Source organism: Podarcis filfolensis (assembly GCF_964270895.1).
Source record: "Podarcis filfolensis genome assembly, chromosome: 18".
Lineage (NCBI taxonomy): Eukaryota > Metazoa > Chordata > Lepidosauria > Squamata > Lacertidae > Podarcis > Podarcis filfolensis.
In genome coordinates, this window is record NC_139622.1 from 9697640 (window position 1) to 9718601 (window position 20962).

The window sequence follows — 20962 nt, forward strand, 5'->3', positions numbered from 1 at the left end:
ATTCTCTTTTTAGGGCTGGCTCCCTGGTTTGAGGGAACGCGGGTGGTGCTGTGGGTTAAACCCCAGAGCCTAGGACTTGCTGATCAGAAGGTCAGCGGTTCGAATCCCCGCACAAGGGACGCGGGTGGCGCTGTGGGTTAAACCACAGAGCCTAGGACTTGCCGATCAGAAGGGGTCGAAAGCACACCAGTGCAAGTAGATCAATAGGTACCGCTCCGGCGGGAAAGTAAACGGCGTTTCCGTGCGCTGCTCTGGTTCGTCAGAAGCGGCTTAGTCCTGCTGGCCACATGACCCGGAAGCTGTACGCCGGCTCCCTCGGCCAGTAAAGCGAGATGAGCGCCGCAACCCCAGAGTCGGCCACGACTGGACCTAATGGTCAGGGGTCCCTTTACCTTACTTTCATGCACATATGGTGGGACTGTGTGAGGATACAAGAATTCTGGGATATAATATACAACAAACTCAAAAAGTTCTTTAAATTCTCCTTCCATAAAACCCAGAAGCCTTTATGTCCACTGAAATAAAAAAACAACAACTTTAGAACCATCTTTATGTCTGCAACTACGGCGGCTAGAATTTTAGTAGCAAAAAACTGGAGAGGTGACTCAATTCCTACAAAGCTTGACTGGCAGGTGAAGATGATAGAATACTTGGAACTTGCAAAAATGACTCGGAGAGTAAGAGGAAACTGAAACCAGAAAGTGTGTAAAGAGTGGATAACATTTAAAGAATATCTAAAACAATATTGTGAAAATGCACATCTCCTGACAGGTCTCGATTGAATCTTGAATATTAGGGAAAACTATAAATGCAGGAAATTTTCTGGGTATGTAACAGATATAACAGGAAATGCATAAAGGTTAAGAATATGTAGAAAGCACAATGAGGTGAACCGGAAGTCAAAAGTGTGTGTGATGTTAGACGATGTGTTATTAGTTAATGTTTAGTTGTCATCAAGGTATTCTCTTTGTCTGTATTTTATATGTAAATTGTTTTGCAATAAAGTTTAAAAAAGAGTAAAACAAAAGAATACAGTGGTACCTCGGGTTACATAAGCTTCAGGTTACATAGGCTTCAGGTTACAGACTCCGCTAACCCAGAAATAGTGCTTCAGGTTAAGAACTTTGCTTCAGGATGAGAACAGAAATCGTGCTCCGGCGGCAGCGGGAGGCCCCATTAGCTAAAGTGGTGCTTCAGGTTAAGAACAGTTTCGGGTTAAGTATGGACCTCCGGAACGAATTAAGCACTTAACCCGAGGTACCACTGTATGTATGTGTGTGTTTAAATATTCAAAGAATTAAAGCCAGCAGTAAACTAAAAACACGCTGGCATTTTGTCGAAACAAAAAAATGTTTTTAGCAGGTGCGAAAGAGTTCATCAAAGGTTCCTGGCCCGGGTCAAGTGGCAGGGAGTTCCAAAGCTTACGTTGGTTTCTTGCAGATGCAGAACAGGGATTTATGCGGCAGCGCCAAGTCCAGGGTAGTTCAAAAAGTTCTTAAGATCTCTGGGAGATTCTGTTCGTGGTGCTAAGCTTCGCTTGCTCGGGTTTTAAAAACCACTTTTTTGATTTAAATGCGTGTCGGCCCGATCTCCTCAGGGGGATGACGGCGGGGTGTAAAGAGTATTCTGAATAAATGGAAATAGCTGTGTCCTTAAAGGATGTCAGGGAAAGACCTCGTTTCTGAACAGAGGGCTGGTTTCTGCCGAGCTGACATTCCATAGCAGCCCTGTTCCCAGGGGATTTCAATATTGTTCCCAGAGGCTTGCTGAGATATTGATGGCAACAATGTCGAGGGCTTCATTTTAATTCCCCTCCCCGCCTCCCTCTCTTCCCATCGCTTCTCATCTACACGCTCCCAACCCCGGGGGGGCTCAGAGGAGCGATATTGTCTCCCGGACAAGAAAACCCGACAATGGAGCGCTGATGTCACCTTTTGTCGGCTGGAGAGAGAGCCCTCCTCAATGGGGATCCATTGAAGAGTGGAGAATGCCCTCGTTTGCATAGCCACACCCCCTCCATCTGCATATCCCGCCATGGGGAGGGGGGGCACCCATCGCCTGGAGCGAGCCCCGAGTGCGAAAGGCGGGCACCGAGAAACCTTTAAAAAAAGGGGAAAACAAAACGGGCAGCGATTTCTGATTTATGACTGGCTGGCTGGCTGAAACCCTCTCCCAGGATAAAAGGTAAAGGGACCCCTGACCATTAGGTCCAGTCGTGGCCGACTCTGGGGTTGTGGCGCTCATCTCGCTTTACTGGCCGAGGGAGCCAGCGTACAGCTTCCGGGTCATGTGGCCAGCAGGACTAAGCCGCTTCTGGTGAACCAGAGCAGCGCACGGAAACACCGTTTACCTTCCCGCCAGAGAGGTACCTATTTATCTACTTGCACTTTGACGTGCTTTCGAACTGCTAGGTTGGCAGGAGCAGGGACAGAGCAACGGGAGCTCACCCCGTCACTGCAGGGATTCGAACCGCCGACCTTCAGATCAGCAAGCCCAAGAGGCTCTGTGGTTTAACCCACAGCGCCACCCGCGTCCCTTGAGACTCCTTAGGGTAGTGATAAAGCGGGATATCAAATCCAAACTCTCCTTCCTCCCATTTTTAAGTTCAGAATAGAGCAGTTGCTTTGGAAGGCGATCATTGCCATGATCATGGCGTACAGCTGGTGAAAACCCCAAATTAACCATCTCAGAAAATTAGAATATTCAAGGAAATCAGCAAAACAAGGATTGCAAATCGAGCAAGATTGGACCTCTGAGAAGTAGAAGCACATCGCGCTTTGCATGTCACGAGTCGATCTCATAGTTTCACCATTCAAGTTGAATTCCTGAAATCAATGAACTTTCCCACGATATTCTAATTTTTCGAGTTTCACCTGTATATCGCGAAGAACTGCATTAGCAAAACCCACCAGGAACCTGACCTCGCGTATCTTGAAAGTTTCCTTCCTGGAGTTCACAAGGGGACTCAAAAACTCTTAATTTAAATCTGCTCTGTCCTGCTTTATTTTAACCCACGGTTTAACCCACAGCGCCACCCGCGTCTCCCAGGATTATATTTCGCAAATAAACCCCCGAACCGTTCTCCACGAAGCCCTTTCCCTCCAGTGCTCAGACCTGCAGGCATCTTTCAACCACATTGGACTGTTTTGGAGGTTGGAAAGCTGTGTCCGCGAAGGACTTTGCTTCCACCACCCCCAAAAAAAGTTCTTGTTTTTTTTTAGGGTTGCCATACGCCTGGAATTTCCCGGAATACTGCTGTCGGAAGCAGTGTCTGGGCTGAAATCACTCTTTTTAAAAAATGTCCAGGAAAATCTGGACGTATGGCAACCCATTGTGGCAGCGTCGCTTCCGGCTCAAAAACTCCTTCTGTTGCTTTTGCGAATTTGCAAAATTGTGGGCAGAAAGACTTCTGGGAGAAGATTTATAACAAACGGAAAAAAATGTTGAAATATACATTTATTAAGAAACCAGAGGCCTTTCTTCTTGGAATAACCGGTTTAGGATTCCCCAAGAAAGATGTTAAATTATTTTTGTATGCCGCAACGGCCGCTCGAATATTACTTGCTAAAAATTGGAAAACACAAGAACTACCAACAGTGGAAGATTGGCAGATGAAGATGATGGATTTTTCGGAGCTAGCTGACTTGACTGAAAGAATCCACCACCAGAAAGGAGTTTCAAGAGGACTGGAGGAAATTCAAGGCCTATTTGAATAAATACTGTAATATAAAAAATTAGGAATTACTTGAAAGAAACAAATAGGCCTAGGATAAATTAAGTTATAATTAAATAAATGAGATTCCGAATGTTAAGAAAAGTGAATAAGATGACTATAATTGGAAATTGTTTTAGTTTAATAATGATATTGGAAAGCTGTTACTTTTAATTACAAGGAAACTCAGAAGGGAGGGATTTGAGGAAGTCAACCAAGATGTTTAAAAGGTTAGATTTGTGAAGAATTAAGTTTGTTATTATTGTCTATTTGTTTATTGTTCCCCCCCTCTTCCCCCACTTCTTCTTTTTTCTTTTTCCTTTTCTGTTTTTGTGTATCATTTTGCTTTGTGGTTTGTGTTATTACAGTGGAAAAATTCAATAAACATTTATTTTTTTAAAAAAAACATGTGGGCAGAAAAACTCAATGACTTTGCCCCCCCCCCCAAGCAAAAAGATCAATAACTTTTCTGTCTCTGATCATAGCTTCCTCCTGTGAATTGCCTAATCGTCTTTTAAAGCGATTCAAGTCAGTGGCCGTTGCCGCCTGCTGTGGCAGTGAGTTCCACAGTTTAACTCTGCACTACGTGAAGAAGTCCTTTATTTTTTAGCTGCCCTGAATCTCCCAGCCCTCAACATCATCGGATGTTCCCCGAGTTCTAGTACAGTGGTACCGCGGGTTACATACACTTCAGGTTACATTTGCTTCGGGTTACAGACTCCGCTAACTCAGAAATAGTGCTTCAGGTTAAGAACTTTGCTTCAGGATGAGAACAGAAATTGTGCTCTGGCGGTGCGGCAGCAGCAGGAGGCCCCATTAGCTAAAGTGGTGCTTCAGGTTAAGAACAGTTTCGGGTTAAGCACGGACCTCTGGAACAAATTAAGTACTTAACCTGAGGTACCACTGTATTAAGGTCCATATAGTAAAAGCTATGGTTTTCCCAGTAGTGATGTATGGAAGTGAAAGCTGGACCATAAAGAAGGCTGATCGCTGAAGAATGGATGCTTTTGAATTCTGGTGCTGGAGGAGACTCTTCTAAATCCCATGGACTGCAAGAAGATCAAACCTCTCCATTCTGAAGGAAATCAGCCCTGAGTGCCCACTGGAAGGACAAATCCTGAAGCTGAGGCTCCAAGACTTTGGCTACCTCAGGAGAAGAGAAGACTCCCTGGAAAAGACCCTGTTGTTGGGAAAGATGGAGGGCGCAAGGAGAAGGGGACGACAGAGGACAAGATGGTGGGACAGTGTTCTCGAAGCTACCAGCATGATTTTGACCAAACTGCCGGGGGACAGTGGAAGACAGGAGGGCCTGGTGTGCTCTGGTCCAGGGGGTCACGAAGAGGCGGACATGACTAAACGACTAAACAACAACAACAACCACTGTATTGAGAGAGACGGGGGGGGGGGCTTTTCTCTGCTCTCTTCCTTCACCCACCACATCATGCATTTCGCAAAACTTCTCTTGCGTCGCCTCTCGCTTGCCTTTTCTCCGGACTAAAAAGTCCCGGTTGCTGCAACCTGACCATTCAGACTGCAGGAGGCCTGGTGCGCTGAGCACCAAATCTCCTCCATTAGCATGCAATAGGATTATCCATATGCTGGATTTATTTAAATTGGGGGCGGGCTTCCTTTTGGAAACCGCTCTGGGTGCGAGGAGCTGGCGTGAGGGCCAAGCCCGCATTTCCAACACAAATAGCTCACGGATCCTTAGTCTGCATATCATTAAAATAAGAGGGAGAGAGAGAAAAGAAAAAAGGGATAAATGGATTTCCCCCCTGTTGCATTCCTTTATTCTTTTGGAATTTCGGGCTTAATTTCCAAACCTAATTCCAGCCCGGCGCCCCCCCCCCCGGCAACGTTACATTGGCCAACCAATTATACATTGCAGTTAGACTGGGGGCTGGCGGGGGGGTTGGCAAACAAGATTGAATCAAGGTCTCCTTGCACACGAACAGGCAATTTTTACGAACACGACCGTGTCTTCCTTACCAAGGAAACCGTCTCCCATTCTTTTGGTCGACAAACTCAGAGTGCCTCTGAGTGTGTGCAGAGTTCCTGCCGCCAAGAAGAATGAAGGCGGTTTTTCTTTTAACTGCATCAGTGATTGGTGGGAGAACCCTGGCTCAGGGGCCAGATGCGGGCCTCTGAGCTACTTTATACGGCCCTCGGGACCCTCTTCAAATCCTGGGGACCAGTCACTATCTCTCAGCCAAACCTAAATTTATTGTATTACATTTATGCCCTCCCTTTGTTCCTCCAAAGGGACGCGGGTGGCGCTGTGGGTAAAACCTCAGTGCCTAGGACTTGCCGATCGTATGGTCGGCGGTTCAAATCCCCGCGGCGGGGTGAGCTCCCGTCTTTCGGTCACAGCTCCTGCCCACCTAGCAGTTCGAAAGCACCCCTAAGTGCAAGTAGATAAATAGGTACCGCTTTATAGCGGGAAGGTAAACGGCGTTTCCGTGTGCTGCGCTGGTGCTGGCTCACCAGAGCAGCTTCATCACGCTGGCCACATGACCCGGAAATTTCTTCGGACAGCGCTGGCTCCCGGCCTCTTAAGTGAGATGAGCGCACAACCCTAGAGTCGGACACGACTGGCCCGTACGGGCAGGGATACCTTTACCTTTACCTTGTTCCTCCAAGGAGACCCAGGGGGTGTACATGGTTCCCCCCTTTTAACCCCTACAACAACCCTGCGAGGTGTTGTTGTTGTTGTTTAGTCGTTTAGTCGTGTCTGCCTCTTGGTGACCCCCTGGACCAGAGCACGACAGGCCCTCCTGTCTTCCACTGCCTCCCGTGGTTTGGTCAAACTCATGTTGGCACCTTCGAGAACACTGTCCCACCATCTCGTCCTCTGTCGCCCCCTTCTCCTTGTGCCCTCCATATTTCCCAACATCAGGGTCTTTTCCAGGGAGTCTTCTCTTCTCCTGAGGTGGCCAAAGTCTTGGAGCCTCAGCTTCAGGATCTGTCCTTCCAGTGAGCACTCAGGGCTGATTTCCTTCAGAACAGAGAGGTTTGATCTTCTTGCAGTCCATGGGACTCTCAAGAGTCTCCTCCAACACCATAATTCAAAAGCATCCATTCTTTGGCGATCAGCCTTCTTTATGGTCCAGGTCTCACTTCCAGACATCACTACTGGGAAAACCAGAGCTTTTACTATACGGACCATTGTTGGCAAGGTGATGTCTCTGCTTTTTAAGATGCTGTCTAGGTTTGTCATTGCTTTTTTTCCAAGAAGCAGGCGTCTTTTAATTTCGTGGCTGCTGTCACCATCTGCAGTGATCATGGAGCCCAAGAAAGTAAAATCTCTCATACATTACTTTAATTCCAAAGCAAGAGGTAGATAGATTGGAAGTGAAAAATTATAGACCAATTTCATTATTAAATTGTGTTTATAAAATGTTTGCAAATATTTTAGCAAGGAGAATGACAGGTACACTATTGGAAATAATCCATCAAGATCAAACAGGATTCCCCCCCAGGTCAACAAATGAAAGAAAATACTAGAAATATAATAAATATCATAGAGTATTTGGAAGTGAGAAATGATAAACAGGCAGCGTTGATGTTTATTGATGCGGAAAAAGCTTTTGACAATGTTTCATGGGCCTTTACGTTGAAGGCCCTAGAGCAGATCAACTTTGGAATGACATTTGGAAGAGGCATAGAGGCTATCTATTCTAAGCAAAAGGCGAGGTTGATAATTAATAATATTATTAGACGTAAAGGTAAAGGGACCCCTGATCGTCCAGTCGTGGACGACTCTGGGGTTGTGGCGCTTATCTCGCTTTACTGGCCAAGGGAGGCGGCGTACAGTTTCCGGGTCATGTGGCCAGCAGGACTAAGCCGCTTCTGGCGAACCAGAGCAGCGCACGGAAACGCTGCTTACCTTCCCGCCGGAGCGGTACCTATTTATCTACTTGCACTTCGACGTGCTTTGGAACTGCTAGGTTGGCAGGAGCAGGGACTGAGCAACGGGAGCTCACCCCGTTGCAGGGATTCGAACCGCCGACCTTCTGATCAGCAAGCTCAGTGGTTTTAGACCACAGCTATATGGTCATTTATGGACCTAATAGGTATCTAAAGCCATTTGCACATGTTGCCCTGCAACCACTCCAAGAAGAATGCAGGCACCCTATATATAGAAAGGAGCAAACCAGCGATATTTTAGGGAGCAGGCTAGCAGGCAGGGCCCATGACTTACATCCTAGGAGCCTACACAACACAAAACACTGTTGCTGCATGTGGCTTTTATTTTATTTGTTTTTTATCTTATATTTTGGAAATGTACATCCATGGTTTTTTTCTCCCTTTAATTTTTTTGGGGGGCCCCCAAGAGAGTGGGGCCCTAAGCTATAGCTTGTTTAGTTTATATGTAAATCTATCACATGGGATGCGGGTGGTGCTGTGGGTTAAACCACAGAGCCTAGGACTTGCCGATCAGAAGGTCGGCAGTTCGAATCCCCGCGACGGGGTGAGCTCCCATTGTTCGGTCCCTGCTCCTGCCAACCTAGCAGTTTGAAAGCACGTCAAAGTGCAAGTAGATAAATAGGTACCGCTCCGGCGGGAAGGTAAACGGCGTTTCCGTGCGCTGCTCTGGTTCGCCAGAAGCGGCTTAGTCCTGCTGGCCACATGACCCGGAAGCTGTACGCCGGCTCCCTCAGGCAATAAAGCGAGATGAGCGCCGCAACCCCAGAGTCGGTCACGACTGGACCTAATGGTCAGGGGTCCCTTTACTTAAATCTGACACTGTCCATCACCCGCCCCGGGTAGGACTGTCTCTCTAACCCCCTCCACCAGCCCCTCTGCAGTGAACATCTCAAAAGCGACCCCCTTGTGGCCCCCAAAAGTGTTGTTTAACCTTGACCTAGAACTGTTGAGCATAGCCAGGATGCTCATCTAGATTCCTGGAAGGTTAATAGAATTCCAATTTGCAAGCTACAGAAGGAGGTAGTGTTCGCTCTTTCATGTCTGCTAAATACAGTGCCCTCAAAGAAACATAATTTGTAATGTTCCACATGACATGAATTCTAACCGGCTTTCGCCGTGATGAGTTTCACTATTTACTCCTGTGTAATCTTTCCCTAACGACATTAAAAAGAGAGAGTGAGAGGGACAGAGAGAGAGAGAGCGTGTCGTAGTAAATGTAGTTATTTTGCAAGTGACATTTTACACAGGGAGAAGGGGGGGCGGGCTGCGTGCGACGAGAGAAAATGGTAATTTAATATAGATAAAAGGAGCAAATTAAGGAAGTTGAGAAACAGATGCTTTGGAGCAGGAGAGGGGGAAAATATTGAGAAAGATAAATTCCGCTTGCCCGCTTCCGGACCGAGGGAGAGAGAGGGGCCTTGCTATCGCGAAGTGCTTTGGGGTCGTGGATTTTAATTAATAATGTTATTATTATTTTAACATTTCTTTATTGATTGCAGCGAGGGGGGAAACGCGGACAACTTTCTGGTTCAAGAGATGGCTCGGGAGCGTGTGATGTTAAGTTTCCGAATTCGCGGCGCTGACCTTGAAACTGACAGCGCGAAGGGGCCCGATCTCTTTCCTTGTCGGGGGCCCGGTCCAAGCCGTGAGGTTGCAAAACGGAGATCTGCGTGGACCTCTCGAGGTGAGGGAAATCGCAACACATGCAAAGAGACACACCGCCTCTCCAGCTGCTATTGGCTTAGCTGCTCTGATGTCACAGAAGGCCTGCGTCACGCGAGAGCCCTGCCAAAGGGGAGGTCCAACTAGTCCAGCGTCGTGACTCAGTGGCCGTTGAAAGCTTTGCCTAACCTGCTTTTAAAGTGGGTGGCCATGCCTGCCTCTTGTGGCAGGGAGTTCCATAGTTGAAATCTGAGCTGCGTGAAGAAGGACTTCCTTGTTTCTGCCGTGAATCTTTCAGTGTTCGGCTTAGTTCCAATGTTCCAATAAACGGCCTCGGCCCAGTAGACCTGAAGGAGTGTCTCCACCCCCATCGTTCTGCCCGGACGCTGAGGTCCAGCGCCGAGGGCCTTCTGGCGGTTCCCTCATTGCGAGAAGCAAAGCTACAGGGAACCAGGGAGAGGGCCTTCTCGGTGGTGGCACCCGCCCTGTGGAACGCCCTCCCATCAGATGTCAAAGAGATAAACAACTAGCTGACATTCAGAAGACATCTGAAGGCAGCCCTGTTCAGGGAAGTTTTTAATGTGTGACATCTTAGTGTACTTTTGGTCTTTGTGGAAGCCGCCCAGAGTGGCTGGCGAAACCCAGCCAGATGGGCGGGGTACAAATAATAAATTATTATTATTGTTGTTGTCGTTGGGCATCCACAAGTTCTCGTGTTCTGCTTCCTCCACGCCAGGAATAATTTCATATCATTTCCCCTGGACCTTCACTCAGGGGCATAGCAAGGGGGTGTGCGGTAGGTGCGGTCTTGCCCCGGGCGTCCCCACTAAGGGGGGGTGACAAAATGGCAGGCAGCACTCACCGCGGGGCCTTCAGCACGCCCAAGCTATGCGTCTTGGGCGCCCACAGGCCCCATGCTGTCTGCCCGCTGCCTCCCCCCCCAGCATAGCTGTCAACTATGGCTTCCTCCACCGCTGCCCAGTGGCGTAGCGTGGGTTGTCAGCACCCGGGGCAAGGCAAGTAATTTGCGCCCCCTAACCCTAACCCCCAGATGTTGCGCCCGGTGCGGCCGGCCCCCCCTGCACCCCTCACACTACGCCACTGCCGCTGCCACTTCCCTGAACTGAAAATCCCTTGATGGTTTCGGTTGCCCTCGTCTTCACCTCTCTTAGCCGTTATTGGCTTAGCTGCTCTGATGTCACAGCAGGCTACCGGCAAGGGAAATCACAACCCCTCCAGCCTTTATTGGCTTAGCTGACGCCACAGTATGCCTGCGTTAAGCGATGTTACATCCTCTCTGACTGTTACTAGCTTAGCTGCTGCGATGTCAAGCAGGCCTGTGTTGGGAGGGGGAAAAAGATGGCTTCCTTGGCTCCTATTGGCTTAGCTGCTCTGATGTCATAGCAGTGCAAGCAGGAGAAACCACAAGCCCCCCCAGCTCACCCCCTCGGGGGGATTCGAACCGCCGACCTTCTGATCCACAATGTGCTGGGCCCGGGGGTTAACCCGAGCAACGCGGTCCAGGAACGGTCCCGAATCCAAGGATTCCACGAGGAGCCAGTCCAACAGGGCCAAGGCACGAAACCAGGCTAGGTCAGGCACAGGATTCCAGCAAGCAGCAATTTTGCTCCCGCAACCTGGGGCGGGGTCCAGCAGCTTTTTATCTCTGTCGGGGTAACGGCCGGTCCTGATCCCCTGGCGACTCACCTCCCTGTCTCGCCCGAAGGCGAGCACTCCTCCTGCGAGTACTGAGGTCTCTCCTTCTCTCAGACCTGAGTCTCTGCAGCTCGGGAGACGTCGGTGGGTTACTAGACCCAGGGGCCACCTCAGCCTCCCCTGACCCAACCGGTAGTGGAGCAGCTGTAAGTGATTGCCTAGCTGAAGGCAACGAGGTCATCCCCGCATCTGGAGCAGGGCAGGCTCAGGCCCCTGACTCGGCCCAGCTGGTGCTTGTTGCAGGGGAACCTGTGCAGACTGGGGCTCTTCAGAATCAGGCCCCAGACTGTTCAAATGCCGCCTGAGGGAGAGGATCTGGTATGGCCCAAGACTCCTCCAGTTCCGAGCCCGAGTGTGATGGCCTGGGATTCGGACTCGGAGGCTGAACCTGAGGAATCCCAGCCTGCACAGGAGTCCCCGCCTCCAGAACCAGCTGAGCCAGGGCTGGGGCCTGAGCCTGAAGGGTCCTCACCTGTGCTGGGTCCTCAGGTGAGTCTGTTCTGGCTCCTGAGGTGATGGAGGACCCATTGCCTGCAGGTGCTCCACTCTCAGCCCTGTCAGAGGAAGCTGAGGTTGCCTCTGGGTCCGGTAACCCTCCAGCCTCTCCTGAGCTGCAGAGGCTCAGGGCAGAGAGGCGGAGGGAACTAAGTTCCTGCAGGAGGAGGGCTCGCCTCCAGGCCAGGAGAGGCGAGTCACCTGTGGACCAGGGCCGCCCTATGCCTCGGGGCAGATAAAAGCCAGCCAGCCCCAGTCCCAAGTTGCGGGAGCAACACTGTTGGTAGCCTATTCCTGCCTGCACCCTGTCCTGCCGGATCTCCTGACCTCGTCCGACTCCCTGCCTTGGACCCAGCTTAAGCTTTGATGGACGGCCTCAATACTGTACCCTCGACCTCGGACTGGACTCAGACCATGCCTCACGGAAACCCACGGGACCAGCACACCGAGTCCCAGGCCATCACACACAAGCCCAAGAGGCTCGGTGGTTTAGACCACAGCGCCAACCGCGCCCCAAACTCCCCAGGTACAGCAAGTCACCAGGAGCCTTTTCATGGCCAGGTTTCTTGCCCTTGCCATTTTCAGGCAGGCTCTCGTACCCGACCAAAGCCAGGATCCTCCCTCTCTCGCCATTGCTTCCTTTCTGTGCTGGTCCCGGGGGGAGGTTACCATGAGGCGTGGTCAGAGTCCGGTCCTGGGTCACGGGTCTAAAGACAGTCCACACAGGGCGAAGCGGGATCCGAAGCAAGAAGCCGGGTGTGGTCGGGAACTCTGGAAGAACAGGACTGGGTGCTGGCAGTAGCAGGTTTCCAGCGACGTTGCTCCCGCAACCTGGGACCGGGCTGACTGGCCTTTCTCTTCTCTGAGGCCAGGGGCGGTCCTGGCCCACAGGTGACCCACCTCTCCTGGCCTTAAGACGAGCACGCCTCCTGAGAGAACCCAGTTCCCTCCGCCTCACTGCCCTGAGCCTCTGCAGCTCAGGAGAGGCTGGAGGGTTACTGGACCCAGAGGCAGCCTCACCTTCCCCTGACAGGGCTGGGAGAGGCGCACCTGCAGGCAATGGGTCCTCAATCACCTCCGGAGCCAGAGTGGATACATCTGGTGCCTGCTCCTGAGGATCCGGCACAGGTGTGGGCCCTTCAGGTTCAAGCCCCAGCCCCGGCTCAGCCGGCCCTGGAGGCGGGGACTCCTGTGCAGGCTGGGACTCCTCAGGTTCAGCTTCTGAGTCAGATTCCCAGGCCATCACAAAGAGGCTCGGTGGTTTAGACCACAGCGCCAACCCAAACTCCCCAAACTCCCCAGGTACAGCGAGTCACCAGGAGCCTTTTCACGGCCAGGTTTCTTGCCATTTTCAGGCATGCTCTCGTACCCGACCCAAGCCAGGATACTCCCTCTCTCGCCATTACTCCCTTTCCTTCTTTACCAGAAAAGGAAGAAAATGAAGATAAATGAAGACTCTTAAATCAGGGGCTTTCTTAATGGGTGGTCCGGGAAGCTAATTTCGAGCGTTTGATTATTTTTCCTCCCTGGTAGCCGAGCCGGGCCACAGGTCCCGGCGGGAGGGCTGAGTTCAAATCATTTACAAGCTGAAACATGGTCTGGGAACAGAATCGTCTTTAGCGCTGCTGTCCCGCCACCCTCCCCTCCCCCAGCTGCCACGACGGGCGGGATTGCAAGGGGGGAAACGGATGAGTTGCAAAGGGCCTTCCTCTCTCTCTCTCATATCGGTTTATTTTCATTATTATCTGTGGAATGTGGCCCCGCCAGCTGGGTCTTTGGGTGTTCGGCGTTCCCGAGCCGCCGGCAGAGGTTAAATAGAGTCACGCCGGCTAATTAAACCGGTCCCTGAGATGGCTTTGGTTTAGGATCGACGGTGTAATCAGGATGCTTAAATTGGCTACGTTGTCGCTTCCGATTTTGCTGTCTTTTCGAAACGCAGCTCAGAGGAAGAGCTCGGGGAATGTAAAGAGAGAGACCTGGTGGATCGGGCGGGTCCAGCATGGGTGGCCAACAAGGGGAGCTCACAAGCATGTTCTGAGCCCCAGAACAACTCTCTCCCCCTGTGGTTTGTAGCAACTGACATTCAGGAGCTTTCACAGCTGTCCATGGAGGCGCAGGTCAGTTCTGTGTCCAGGGCAGCTGTCTACCAGCTCCATCTGGTACGCAGGATGAGACCCTCCCTGCCCACAAACTGTCTGGCCAGAGTGGTGCATGCTCTGGTTATCTCCTGCTTGGACTACTACCATGCGCTCTATGTGGGGCTGTCTTTGAAGGTGACCAGGAAACTACAACTAATCCAGAATGCGGCAGCTGGACTGGGAACTGGGAGCGGCCGCCAACACCGGTCCTGAAAGACCTAGGTAAAGGGACCCCTGACCATTAGGTCCAGTCGTGGCCGACTCTGGGGTTGCGGCGTTCATCTCGCTTTACTGGCCGAGGGTGCCAGCGTACAGCTTCTGGGTCATGTGGCCAGCAGGGCTAAGCCGCTTCTGGTGAACCAGAGCAGCGCATGGAAATGCTGTTTACCTTCCCGCCGGAGTGGTACCTATTTATCTACTTGCACTTTGATGTGCTTTCGAACTGCTAGGTTGGCAGGAGCAGGGACTGAGCAACGGGAGCTCACCCCGTCATGGCGGGGATTCAAACCACCGACCTTCTGATCAGCAAGTCCTAGGCTCTGTGGTTTAAGCCACAGCGCCACCCGCGTCCCTACTCCTGAAAGACCTACCGGTCCTGAAAGACCTCTCAAGGTGAGGGAAATCGCAACACACACAAAGAGACACACAGCCTCTCCGACTGCTATTGGCTTAGCTGCTCTGATGTCACAGAGGATCAGGCCAAAGGGGAGGCCCAACTAGTCTCAGTGGTTTAGACCGCAGCGCCGCCCGCGTCCCCAGTACTTACATATGTAGTAATACTCATGCCCCGGTCGGAATTCAAAGCCCAGCGAAAACGGGGTGAAGAGCTGGAACTTCTCGGAGAATTTCAGCGGCCCGTTGGGCGAGTCAGGCCGGTTGCACTCCCAGCGCTTGAAGCCATTCTGGCGGTGGTCGCAGGAGTCGTGGCCCTCGTAGTTGACCATGTAGAGGATGTATCTCTCCATGTGGTCCATGGGGAACGGGAGCTCGTAGTGAGGGCAGTAGATGTCCAGGTAGTCGTTGATGCTCACCTCCACCGTGTAGTCGCCTTGGTGGAACCTGCAGGGGGAGAGAAAAGCAGAGGTTAAGGGACTCAGAACGTCACCAGCATCATATAACCCGAATGAGTAAAATCAATGCATGAAAGGGTTAATGCCATAGAGTAAGCTGTCCTGCTGGACGTGGGTGGTGCTGTGGGTTAAATCACAGAGCCTAGGACTTGCCGATCAGAAGGTCGGCGGTTCGAATCCCCGCAATGACGGGGTGAGCTCCCGTTGCTCGCTCCCTGCTCCTGCCAACCTAGCAGTTCGAAAGCACGTCAAAGTGCAAGTAGATAAATAGGTACCGCTCCGGCGGGAAGGTAAACGGTGTTTCCGTGCGCTGCTCTGGTTCGCCAGAAGCGGCTTAGTCCTGCTGGCCACATGACCCGGAAGCTGTACGCCGGCTCCCTTGGCCAGTAAAGCGAGATGAGCGCCGCAACCCCAGAGTCGGCCACGACTGGACCTAATGGTCAGGGGTCCCTTTACCTTTACCTTAAGCTGTCCTGCCAGGCTTAGCTTTGTGTCACTTCCCCTCCCCTTGGGAGGAAATGGGCAATCAAGTCTTTTGTGGTCCTCAGTCTGCATCTGAATTCAGTACAGTGGTACCGGATTAATGTATAAGCTAAACAAGCTAGAACTTAGGGCCCCACTCTCTTAGGGGCCCCCAAAAAATTAAAGGGAAAAAACAACTGGATGTACATTTTCAAAATATAAGATAAAAAACAAAATAAAATAAAACCTACACCCAGCAACAGTGTTTTGTGTTGTGTAGGCTCCTAGAATGTAAGTCATGGGCCATGCTTGCTCCCTAAAATATCACTGGTTTGCTCCTTTCTATCTTAAAAAGCAGAGGCATCACCTTGCCAACAAAAGTCCGTATAGTTCAAGCTATGGTTTTCCCAGGAGTGATGTATGGAAGTGAGAGCTGGACCATAAAGAAGGCTGATCGCCAAAGAATGGATGCTTTTGAATTCTGGTGCTGGAGGAGACTCTGGAGAGTCCCATGGACTGCAAGAAGATCATTCGGAAGGAAATCGGCCCTGGGTGTTCACTGGAAGGACAGATCCTGAAGCTGAGGCTCCAAGACTTTGGCCACCTCAGGAGAAGAGAAGACTCCCTGGAAAAGACCCTGATGTTGGGAAAGATGGAGGGCACAAGGAGAAGGGGACGACAGAGGACGAGATGGTGGGACAGTGTTCTCGAAGGTGCCAGCATGAGTTTGACCAAACTGCGGGAGGCAGTGGAAGACAGGAAGGGCTGGTGTGCTCTGGTCCAGGGGGTCACAAAGAGGCGGACACAACTAAACGACTCAACAACAACAACAACAAATACATAGGGTGCCTACATTCTGCATGGACTGGTTGCATGGCCACATGTGCAAAAGGCTTGAGATATCTATTAGGTCCATAAATTACCATATAGCATATACTCAACAGAAAAAACGGCGACCATTTGTTGTTGACAAAGGACAGCTGGACATAGAAAGGGCCCCATTACCTTCAGGAGCTTGGGGGCTCCTCGAACCAAAACCCAGCCCTGAGTGGTACCTTGGTACTCGAACGACTTGGCTCCCGAATGCCATAAAACCGGAAGTAAGCATTCCGGTTTGTGAATGTTTTTCGGAAACCGAAGTCCAGTGCTGCTGGGGACTGAACTTGGCGCATTCTGCACTCAAGGCAGCTGCCCTGCCACTGCGAACCACCCTGATGCGTGCAGAACAGCATTCAGAATTCCTTTAACGAAATATTTATCAGTGTGCCATTTCCACTTAAAGTTAAAGGGACCCCTGACCATTAGGTCCAGTCATGGCCGACTCTGGGGTTGCGGCGCTCATCTCGCTTTATTGGCCAAGGAAGCCGGCGTACAGCTTCCAGGTCATGTGGCCAGCAGGACTAAGCCGCTTCTGGCGAACCAGAGCAGCGCACGGAAACGCCATTTACCTTCCCGCCAGAGCGGTACCTATTTATCTACTTGCACTTTGACGTGCTTTCGAACTGCTAGGTTGGCAGGAGCAGGGACCGAGCAACGGGAGCTCACCCCGTCATGGCGGGGATTCGAGCCGCCAACCTTCTGATTGGCAAGTCCTAGGCTCTGTGGTTTAACCCACAGCGCCACCCGTGTCCATTTCCACTTAGGATCCGGGAAATCCATATTTGAAACAGAGAAATTCACAGCTGGTGGATTTTGTGGTGCCCTGAGGCTCAAGCACCCCAGAGCCGCCGGCTTTCTGGCAATTCCTACTGCCGATAGCTGGATAGCTCTGTTGATTAGAGCACGGTGCAGGCAACGCGAAGTCTGCAGGTTCGGCAGCTGCGAATTCTGGGGTTGGACTAGATGATCCTTGGAGGGCGCTTCCAGATCTAAGATTCCAGCTGATATCTACGAAACAGCTCTGCCTCTTGCGGAGAAGCCCCGAGTGCCCGAATCGTCCACGTGGTCGGCCTAATCTTACCTCTTCCCATTACCTTTTTACAAGATTAAACAGAGCACCTCTTAAAATTAATAAAGTGGCAACAGTAGGTGATTAGTAAAGTAGTGTGCGGGGGGAGAATCGTTTTCGGCGCCCCCTCAGGTGTTGTATTCACAGGCCAACTCTAGCTAGCTCTCTCCCTCTCTCTCTTTTATATATATGTATTTTGCATTTTTTGAGACAGATTATCTGGGAGATTAGGGGCTTAGTCAAAGCAGGAAAATCAGGCGATGGTATCTCAGATTCGGAAGGGGGTGCACCGGGCTCCTTAAGACACCATAACTAATTGCTTTCTGAGACTGCCGTTCCGTCCCCCCCTTCTTTGGCCGATCTCGTCTAATGCCCCCCCAGCTTCTCCCCACCCACTGCGTCCTGAGGACTGTCGTCCCTGAAAAAGGCGTTGCCTGGATGAACCCCATATTATCCTCCTTCACACCCTCCAATACACTCTGTTCCCATAGATTGAGGGGTGGGGGGTCTGTATCCCTAGGGGGGCCCAAGTATGGCGTTTGGCTTAATTTCAGGTGGGTGGGAAGGTGACGAGGGGGAATTAAGAGCAAAAGCATGGCTGGAAGAGAGGGGGCAAAGCGGGGGGGGGGGCGGGGGCAGAAAAGACAGAAAGGGGAGATGGCAAGAAGAGAAGGGGTGAAAGGGGTGGCAGGAAAAAAGAGAAAGAAAGGATGAGGCAGGGAGAAGATTTAAGGGGGGAAAGAGACAAAATAAGGTAGAAAAGGTAAAGGTAAAGGACCCTTGGAAAGGACGCGGGTGGCGCTGTGGGTTAAACCACAGAGCCTAGGACTTGCCGATCAGAAGTTCGGCGGTTCGAATCCCCGCAATGACGGGGTGAGCTCCCATTGCTCGGTCCCTGCTCCTGCCAACCTAGCAGTTCGAAAGCACCTCAAAGTGCAAGTAGATAAATAGGTACCGCTCCGGCGGGAAGGTAAACGGCGTTTCCATGCACTGCTCTGGTTCGCCAGAAGTGGCTTAGTCTTGCTGGCCACATGACCCGGAAGCTGTACGCCGGCTCCCTCGGCCAGTAAAGCGAGATGAGCGCCACAACCCCAGAGTCAGCTACAACTGGACCTAATGGTCAGGGGTCCCTTTACCTTTACCTTTAAATGCCGATGGTGATGTTTAATGTTTGAATTTGAATGTGCAGCGTAAAACTCAATAAAAAAGATTATACAATTAAAATGATGACAGCCTTGGAAAAAAGGAATCCTGTGTGGTTCCAAGGTTTGCATACCTTCCGCCCCTGAAAGTTTCTCATTCCTGTGTGCCAATGGAGAGGGGAAAGACTCTGTGGGCCCCCCAGGGGTTCTCTGACCCTCCACCCCCCCGCCTTCCAGAAGCGGAAACGCATTACCTTTCGCAATGCATACATACATCCAAACAGATCTATAACTCTCCATGAGCCGTTTCGTTGCCCAGCGGAAGACGTGACCACATCTCCATTTAAATGGAGACGGCCGCATCCAGCAGCTTCCCACTGAGCCGAGAAGTGGCAATTGAGCATGGGAGGGCGGGGCCGCTTCCCCCCAGATCTGTGGCCCACCTACAAGACGAGAGCGCACCGCTGGGTGCGTAATGCAAACCGCGGCGGGTGCAGGAGTGAGCGGGCGGGCAGGCGGAAGAGGCCGCGAGAGGAAGGGACGGCTCTTGGTTCTGCGAAGCCAGTGACTCTTGGGGGAGAATTCTGGCTTGGTTGGGAACCGAGGAAGAGGAAGAGGAAGAGGAAGAGGAAGAGGAAGAGGAAGAGGAGGAGGAGGAGGAGGAGGAGGAGGAAGAAAAAGAAGAAGAAGAATTTATTATTTATACCCCACCCATCTGGCTGGGTTTCCCCAGCCACTCTGATTGGCTTCCAACAGAATACAGTGGTACCTCGGGTTACAGACGCTTCAGGTTACAGATGCTTCAGGTTACAGACTCCGCTAACCCAGAAACAGTACCTCGGGTTAAGAACTTTGCTTCAGGATGAGAACAGAAATTGCGCGGCAGCAGCGGAAGGCCCCATTAGCTAAAGTGGTGCTTCAGGTTATGAACAGTTTCAGGTTAAGAACGGACCTCCAGAACGAATCAAGTACTTACATACGCTTCAGGTTACAGATGCTTCAGGTTACAGACTCCGCTAACCCAGAAATAGTACCTCAGGTTAGGAACTTTGCTTCAGGATGAGAACAGAAATCGCATGGCGGCGGCAGCAGGAGGCCTCATTAGCTAAAGTGATGCTTCAGGTTAAGAACAGTTTCAGGTTAAGAACGGACCTCCGGAACGAATTAAGTTCTTAACCCGAGGTACCACTGTATTAAAATACAATAGTCCGTCAAACATTAAAAGCTTCCCTAAACAGGGCTGCCTTCAGGTGTCTTCTAAAAGTCTGGTAGTTGTTTATCTCCTTGACATCTGGTGGGAGGGCGTTCCACAGGGCGGGTGCCACCACCGAGAAGGCCCTCTGCCTGGTTCTCTGTAACCTCACTTCTCGCAATGAGGGAACCGCCAGAAGGCCCTCAGCGCTGGACCTCAGTGTCCGGGCAGAACGATGGGGGTGGAGACGCTCCTTCAAGTATACTGGACCAATCTTCAGGGTGCCTTCCAACTCAACAATTTGATGATTCTGCGAATCAAGGAAGCTGCCAGGTCCTTGCGCTCGAATCCTGCTCACTGGTTTCCCACTAGGGGCGAGCATTATTATCCCAACCCACCCAAAATCCCAGCCTGTGTGCGACGCAGGCTGGAGTTCCACTGGGAAAGCTGCCGAGCCCGGCCTCAAGCCCCGAAATATGCATTACGAGTTGAGAGAGAGCCTCTCTGGTTTTCTCTAGCTATCCCCCCTCTCCTCTCTCTCCAGACTCTCAAGCTCAACGCTCTCCCGGCTTCCACCTGCTAATGATATCATTACTCAAGGCTGCCGGAGAGCACTCTATGGCGTTTATCTCTCTCCGGGGGGAACGGGCCCGGCTAGGTCTCCTTCAACCATGCGTCTCGCCATTAGGGTCCCACTCATCAGGAGCTCTTGAAAGGTCTCAGAGCTCTGAGGGGCTTCGTCAGAGAGGACCGCCTCTCCGCTGTGGCAACCTACATTTCATAGCTTCTCTCTCTCTCTCTCTCTCTCTCTCTCTTTCAATGCGTGTTTGGCACAGACGGGCGAAGAGAACAATCCCTTCCGGTGCAGGTACAGAATAGGCAGGTCGGCACAGGCGAGTGTGTGCCCAGGGCCCACACCCACTAACAAGAGAGATCCAGTGTGGTGTAGTGGTTAAGAGCGGTGGACTCATAATCTGGTGAACTGGGTTTGTGTCTCCGCTCCTCCACATGCAGCTGCTGGGTGACCTTGGGCCAGTCACACTTCTCTGAAGTCTCTCAGCCCCACTCACCTCACAGAGTGTTTGTTGTGGGGGAGGAAGGGAAAGGAGAATGTTAGCCGCTTTGAGACTCCTTCGGGTAGTGATAAAGCGGGATATCAAATCCAAACTACTCCTCCTCCTCCTCCTCCTCTTCTTCTTCTTCTTCTTCTTCTTCTTCTTCTTCTTCTTCTTCTTCTTCTTCTTCTAACAAGCCCCCAGGACCACACCTCCTCTTTGCAATTGCAAGCAAAGAACCTCAGAACAGCTGGATCAGACCAGGGGCTGATCTGGACCAGTTTCCTGTTCTCATAGGGAGAGCTCGATGCTCTAATGCAGCGGTTCTCAACCTGTGGGTTCCCAGATGTTGTTGTTGTTTAGTCATCTCTGCCTCTTTGTGACCCCCTGGACCAGAGCACGCCAGGCCCTCCTGTCTTCCACTGCCTCCTGCAGTTTGGTCA

At 51.4% G+C, this 20962-nt stretch overlaps 1 protein-coding gene across 2 annotated transcripts in view; it reads right to left on the reverse strand.

Moving 5' to 3' along the window:
• EFNA2 (ephrin A2) overlaps window positions 1-20962 on the reverse strand; it is a 190381-nt gene that overhangs the window by 15295 nt on the left and 154124 nt on the right. For both annotated transcript variants that reach the window (XM_083594960.1, XM_083594959.1), the window contains exon 3: window positions 14417-14709. In XM_083594960.1, coding sequence (XP_083451086.1) covers window positions 14417-14709 — 293 coding nt within the window. The remainder of the gene's footprint in view (window positions 1-14416; window positions 14710-20962) is intronic.